Below are 8232 nucleotides of genomic sequence, written 5' to 3' on the forward strand. Positions count from 1 at the left end.
TGAGAAAGTTATAAAAATAGAAATTCTGAAAAATTAATAATTTCACCAGGAAATCTATCAAATTAATAAACATTTCAACGATTTTAATTTGATTAATTGTCATCAGAAGCACCGAAAAAATGGATTTTGTTGTAGTTTGCATCTACTTCTTCAGAGGATAGTGCGAGAGCATTTTACGATTACAGAAAAAAGGCTCTCATGTCTTGTCTCAGGTTTCTCTCTCAAATACTATAAATCTTATTGGTCTGATAAGCCAAATACTAACTGACAATGGGAATAAAAATAAATACATTCTTATATTTTTAATATTTATTATACAATATATAAAATGTATATAATATATTAAAAAAAAATATATATGTATATTTACTATATTTACATTATCTTATAATTTACATATATAATTTTTTGAACTTTTTATATAACAATTAATTTCAATAGTTAAGTCCAATATATTATATTTAGATCAATAATTTCAACAAAAAAATAATAAATACACATGTTACATCGTTCATCCGTAATATTCTTTACACTTTACTACTTTTAATCTTCTGGCAACACATATGTACAATTGTTATATATGTAAAACTCATTTTGAGTGAGTGTATCTTCCTAAGACTCGATTGCACCAATGTCATTTTGATTTTAAGCGAAACTTAAAATTCTATCTATCTCGTTTTAAAGCCAAAAAGAGACAGAGACAGAAAGAGTTTTAAATCTCGCTTAAAATCAACGTTGGTGCAATGTGGTCTAAATCTATTACATTGTAAACGTTTAAATGTATTTTTGCACATACAAAAATATATATGATTTTTATATACAATTTTTTGTATAAAGATTGTCATCAAGTCTTCACGGAAATTTTTTTCTTTGTAAACTTGCTAAATAAATTTTTCTTCTTTTTCTTATATATGTGAGTATTTGATAAATCTAAGCTGTCTAAGTTATCTACCGATGGCAGATTTTGAACAATTGCTTCTGTAGTTAACTGATCGCTTTTCTTAGTTTGCTTCATCTTCAAATTTGAAGTAATTTTTTCCCATCGTAATAATGTCTTGTTCGTTTTATTATTAACATTTAAAGTTTCTATATCACTTATTGCTTTTGCAATAATTTCATCCTTACAATTTTCACTCTTCTGTTGTTGAAATTTTAATGCTTCATTTGTTTTTTGAGTAATGTAAGATTCGTCAATGTATTTATCGGAGAAAGTTTTCTTTATTTCTGTAGTCTCTTGCATTATACTACTATTTCCTATTTGAATTGAACTGCTATAAAATTAATAATGATATCATTTACATTCTTAAAATAAAGTAAAATAGAAAATAAGAGTTACGTTACCTTGTAACAGTAGAATTCGAAGTTTGTATAGAATCACGTAATCTGCCCCAAAAATCAAATAATTCTTTACGATTATAATCTAAATTAAATATATATTTCAGTTGAAATGGCAATTCACAGCTTTTGTATATACATGGTATAATTTTTCTTTGTCGTTTCTCTAAAAAAAAATACGATATTTTAGAAAAGAATACTCAAAATATCGTTTCAATTGCATTTTAAAAGAAATATGAAACATGAAAACATACCGATACTTAAAGCTTGAGTATAGTTTAAAAAAAATTTGTTTGCTGAGTGTTTCATTAAATTTGGTGATACTATAATGAGTAATCTATTACATCGTTCCGATATTAACTCCATTACTGCTTCATGTTCGAATTCTAAACCAGCTACCAAATCTCGATCTTTCAAACACAGCTGAAAGCAATTTAATTTTATTTAAACTTATGTAAGAAAGAAATCATGCATAAATGTCATTTATTTGCAATACTTTTAGCTTAAATTGTATTTCAAGCTTCTCAATCATCTGTTTTACAAAAACAATATCCTCTTCTGCATATAAAAGAAATGCATCGTAATATTGCAACGCTAAACCTTGCTTTAATCTGTGAATATCATCTATAAAAAACATATAAATATTATGTCGTTTAATATAATTATGTATGACTGAAGTCTATTCTATATTGCACAAAATAATTTAAATTAAAATCACTATGAACCTAAAGTACATTACAAACCTAAAGTAAGTATTTTTTTATCGGTACATTCGTCGATCGGATCTGCTGACATTTGAGCTCTTTGCTGATGCTCCAAATATCTCTCAGCATCACTTTCTACAACAATAAAAAAATCTTTTAACGATAATTATTATTATTGAAGTTTTTCCTTATATATTATTTTATTAAACTAACGAATATCAAAAAAAAATTTTTGTTATTTAATATAATACATACGGAACAAAGCTTCAGTGTCATCAATAACATCCCATCTATCCATCTGTTCCATCATTGCTTGAAAATCTTTTATTGTAAAATCTTTTTTATTTTTGTCTGTCAACTCTGTGAATATACGCATTGTTGGATCAGAATGTGACACAAGCATTGACACGAATTTTGAGCTGAATTCTAATTGATGCGCCAAGCCTCTCCAATCCCTTGTAATTTATTTAAAAATTAGTTAACACATGACATTTTCGAAAATGCATGCCTATTAAAATCACGAATGATAGCTTACCTTGGCAAACCATTATCACTTGGTAAAACCTTCACAGGATTTAACATTGTTGCGATAACTTGTCTGCTTGCGACAGTGGCTGCAACAAGCGGTACAGTCGACAAATCAATCGTCATTTTTACTTCTTTTTATCTCTTTTTTTTATTTAAACAAATATTTATAGAGATATTATCTATTGCGTTTTATACTATTCTAACAAAATTGATGTTGTCACAGTTAGTAGCTACAACAATATCGTTACTTTGCAATACGATATTTGACGGAATGCTTTGTTGCAATAATTCATCATTGACGATTTGCTTTCTAACGATTTCTTGAGTATGCAATTAGCATACTATATATGTCAATGATTGTTCACAGATCTCTTTTCTATTCTAAGATTTTTCCATTCATTCGATACACCTTTATTTTGCTTTACATTCACCAGAAACGCACTGCTACATTTAGTTCAGGCTTCTCCTGAAGATTCTGGGGAATTCTCAGAAAAAGTTTGGGGAAATTTTCAATGCTTCTTGTGATCTGCTCTTCGGAAGTGACGATTTAAATGTGAGTCATGTGACAAGAAACGGAGATTATTAAATTTGAACGTTGTATTCTATTGTTACGTTTGTTATCATATTTTTCTTGTTCTATTCTCCAGATATTATGTACAAATTATACGCATACAAATAAATTCAATAATTGATGCTCTCAGCGCTTAATATCACTTCTTTTTGTTTAACATTTGATAAATAACAAGAATGATATGATTAAAGCGCCAAAATGAACGCTGTTTCCTATATCTTTTCAATATTTAATTCACGAATATACTTTGCAATCTAGTTTATGACCAAATATTGATTAATTTAATCAGTAGAATTGTATAAAACCATATTTCTAATTATATAATTTGATATTTTTGTTTTTACATTAACCAAAAAGAAATTATTAATAATTTAAAGATTCAACAGATTAAAAATTAAGAACATACAAGATGATTTAATGAATTAGTTGAGCATATTAGGGTAAATAAATTTTATGAATATATACATTAATAATAAAGTCGAACTTCTATCTCTATAATGTGCGGTCATTCTCAGTGACAGATAAAATAATGAATGATATGAGGAAATAAAGAATAATATATAATAATAAAAAATCAATTTAAGAAATGATAAACGTTTTGTTTTTATGTCATCTCACATTTAGAGAGAATGCAGATAAAATTTATAATAGTGAAGACCATAAAAAATTGTTACCACATCTACAAATAAAGAATTCTACAATACAAGATGTAAATGTTCTCAGTACTTTTAAAAAATGTTCCATTTTGTATAAAAAATTTGAGAAATTTTCTAAAAAGTTATAAAATTATATAAAAATTTTGAAAAATTATATAAAGAATTCTAAGAAAAATTTTCATCAGAGATGTAAATAGTCATTATCTAGACATCATTATGTAGAAGCTGTTTTTGTATTCTAAATTTGGACATTATTATGCTGTACTGTGTTTGGATACGTACGTTATTATAAATACTGTTCACATAATCGTAATATTTACTTGTTTGATCTTCAGTGTGTTATTAGTATACAAAAAGATTATCTATATAGAGCATTTCTGATTACCAGCTGGTTGCTTCAAATCAAAACGTTTTCTCTTTACATAAAATCATCTTCACTTGTTTTCAAAGATAACGAGGCATATATACTTCTTCTTTAATATTGGAAATTGAGTAATAATCAAAAAATGTGTGAACAAATAAACACTATAAATCAATATTACAAAATCTTAGTATATGATAAGATCAACAAGCAGGTGAATATAAATATAAATAATATATTGAGAAATTGTGAAATAGAATATTGGTGAGTTGTATAATCTATATTGTATATAATGCTTCGTATTATTTTTTGTGTGTGTTGTTAGGAAGCACTGAACAAAATATCCACTTTAGACGAAAATCTGAAATTTAAGAATAATAATAATTTTTCTGATAGGTAAGTACATAAATACTTACCTCTAAATTAAGAATCTAATTAAGAATCATATAAAGCTGTTTCTATATTTTTTTTTATTTATTTTCTTTTTTCATTTTTATAGATACTTTCAAACAGCTTCTATAATAGAAAAAAATTTATCTCTTTTCAAATCTGTTTGTAACCATGTAGATATTATTACTACTCTTCTTGATCATTTGTATGCTAACGGATTAAAACTGATGTTTGATAGTGAGTTTGATACTTATGATTATATTCTAGTGATTATACAATTATACACATATATTGATATGTTGATAAATGTGAATTTGCTTCTTTACTCTTCATATTATTTTTATAAAATAACTTATGACAAAATGAAACATTGAATTATTGATATAGAAATATTTTTTTCTGTTTTTAAAAGATACGTACAATATTGATGATTTCAACATAATATACTTAATGTTTATTATGTGTGAAGATTGCGAGATTCCATCATTTTTAAAAAAGGCTATTATGTAATTATCCAAAAATATTTATATTATTAAATTAATTTGTACTATTAAATTATTTATTAAATATATTAATTAATACTTTTTATATTAAAGATAACATTAGATCCGTTTTATAACATTTATATATTTTTTAGCGATAAGTCTACTCTGACAAATGTAAATAAATTTTATGATCCATCACTACTAATTTCAAGTAAACATAATATTTAAAATATTTACATATTACAACTAAAAAACATTCTCTTAATTCATAATTAAGATTTTTCTTTTAAATTTCTACAGATTGCACCACAGAGATGATTGTGTTCGAAGATTCAGATTTATATGCAATTTTTACTTATTTGAAGATTAAACCTTGTTTTCTGTTACAAATAAAGAAAATTTTTATCCAAGAATCAGTAAAACAGAAATTTTTATGGCTTCTAGAAAAAAATTTTAAACATTTTTTATTCGTGGAATTGCCTATTTTTATATTTCATTCAAGAAATGAATTATTTACAAACTGCAAAGATTCTTTATTACATTTCAATATGGTGTCTATATGGTCAGAAGACAGTACATTTGCAAAAACATTAGCAATGAAATTACAAGTAATATAACTTAAATGATGTAATGCAATGCCTTAAACTATCTAAAACTTTATCAAAACTATTTCTATTTTGAACAGAAGGATTTTATATTCATAAATACGTATTTGGAGTTTGGTATTGGTATTAAGCTTCCTTTCCAGAAAACAATATTTAGATGTTTTCGTACCTTTTTATATCTTAATAATGAATCTATACAGCCTGAAGATGAAGATAAAATAAATTTAAACACATATACAAATTCAGTTTACAATCATTTTTATAATGGTACATGGCAAAAGCCTGTAAGTGATACATACTGGATACATAATGATAATATATATGCACACGCAACAAGGTTCGAATATACTCTTCTTTCTTTCTTATTCTATAATAAATATTTAAATTTATTCTATAATAAATATTTAAATTTACATTATATAAATTTGTGTTTAAATAATTTATTGCAGAGTAGATATAAATAGAGCCACGGATTCAGCTTTAGAAGCGTTTAAAAGTTGGAGTAATTTGTCTATTAATTCTAGAAAAGAAATATTAAATAATCTTGCACATACATTAAAATACAATGGGTATATATTTTAATTTACTAAAAAATGTCTATGTATATATTTATATAGATTTTTATATATTTCTATAGATTTTTTTGTATATTTATGCGTTCATGTACTCTTAATACATTTTTAACTAAAGTTTCCTTTTTTTCTTTAGCAAATATCTATTAGCAAAGACAATATTAAAATGTTTAACATTAATAAATAAGGTATATAGAAATATATTAATCTGTCGAGATGAAAGATTGGAACTAATCACCATTAATGCACCAGGAGGTGTAACTCCTATATACCATACTGATGAAATTGCATTGTTTAGTTATCTGACAATATCTCTATATTTTGGCAATTGTGTTCTTGTAATACATAGTAAAAATTCATGCAATATAATACCATATCTTAACATGTTTTCAACAGCTGAGGTACCTCCAGGTGTTATAAATTTAATATCTCATAAAAATATACCTTACTCTGCTCAGATTTTGAATCCTCCACTATCTCAACAATTGATGGAAGTTACTATACCGAAGAATATTATACTTCCTCTTAAATAACATTACATACTCTATAATATCATATTTATTTACATGTCTATATAATTAAATAAATACATTCATGTATTTACGTAAACGTTATAACTAAAAATAACTTTCTTGTCTTTGTTTTAAAATAAAATTAATCATATAATAATATAATATTATATGTTGTTCTTTTTAATGTAGTCGCATTTTATGTTGTATCCACGATATATTATGTGGAACATAGCAGATTCGAGCTTATTTTATGTCCATGTACTCTCTTATACCAATTAAACATGATAGTGAGACTATGTACTATGAATTATAATTTTTAATTATTTTTTATCATATTAAATTATCTTATCATATAAATTATCGATATTATCTAATTCCATCGAAGACATAAAACATCGTTTGATTGAATGGATTCGATTGATTAAATTTTTAAATATAATTTGTAAATAATATCTTTACGCTGATTTCATTATTCACAACAAAATAACTTGTGTAAGGCTCCAATAGCCCACTCATCGTTTAAGTTTCATTATAAAAAATATTGTTTGAAACGATTAATACGAAGAAACTTAGTCCCCTTTTGTTGAATTTCTCAAGAAATAAAAAGAAAAACAAATTTATTTTATGCTATATCATAAATATTTTTATAATTTATTTATTGCATGCATCAAATTAAAAAAATAATAATTTTAAAAAGTAATTTACAAAATTCAAAGTAATTTACATTTCAATAAAGCAGTCATAATTTACATTTCAATAAAGCAGTAATATAGTCAATAAGTCATAATGTGAAGCAAAATATAAAGTGTTCCTTATTTTAGGAGATTTGATTTAAGGTAATATTTTAAAAAATTTTTATTTTGCTTTTTGTAAATAAAACATATTTTTACCGATTAATCTTAATTATAATATTATTTGTAAAACTTTTTATTCCATTCCATTGGAATGGAATATAATTTTTTGATTATAATACCTATGAACTTTAAAAACAATTGAGTGCAAAAAAGGAAGTTGAGCACATCGAAAAGTAACACACACTATTATTATCTGTCAAAATATTTGATGAAATATTTGTTTCATCGTTAATTGAGAGGACCTTAAAGATGATTAGTCATAGTACAAATAGGACTTATATGATTTACATGTGCATTGACATATCATTACATACTACTATATCAATATCTCGCGCACACATACACATAAATATTCATATAACAATAACGTTTTAATTACACATCTAAAGCTGGGTTTCACTTTTCGATAAACTTCAGCTCACTGTCTTATTTTTTTATGTTTTATTCTTTTACTCTTTTGTTTAGTCAATAAGTAAATTACCACATAGTTTATTTAAAAATGGAACAACCGGCTCTAATTAAATTAAACTCCACATTGTTTCTTCATACAAACTACTAGTCTGTGGACTATTATTTCGTAACAGATTGCACAGCTTTTATATGAACCAAATATCATATCACAATGTGACAGCTCTAAGTACCACATTGAGAAAGGGTAA

The 8232-nt window shown here is 24.9% G+C and overlaps 1 protein-coding gene across 1 annotated transcript; it reads right to left on the reverse strand.

Annotated features, from left to right (window-relative positions):
- Nucleotides 1-844: 844 nt before the first annotated feature.
- LOC108693766 (myeloid differentiation primary response protein MyD88) lies at nt 845-2752 on the reverse strand. Its single transcript, XM_018202885.1, has 7 exons — nt 2575-2752; nt 2295-2494; nt 2079-2174; nt 1832-1959; nt 1590-1758; nt 1342-1501; nt 845-1271 (listed from the first exon to the last, which is right to left on the reverse strand). The coding sequence occupies exons 1-7, from the start codon at nt 2688-2690 to the stop codon at nt 845-847; spliced, it is 1296 nt and encodes a 431-aa protein (XP_018058374.1). The 5' UTR covers nt 2691-2752.
- Nucleotides 2753-8232: the final 5480 nt, after the last annotated feature.

Source organism: Atta colombica, unplaced genomic scaffold (assembly GCF_001594045.1).
Source record: "Atta colombica isolate Treedump-2 unplaced genomic scaffold, Acol1.0 scaffold97, whole genome shotgun sequence".
Lineage (NCBI taxonomy): Eukaryota > Metazoa > Arthropoda > Insecta > Hymenoptera > Formicidae > Atta > Atta colombica.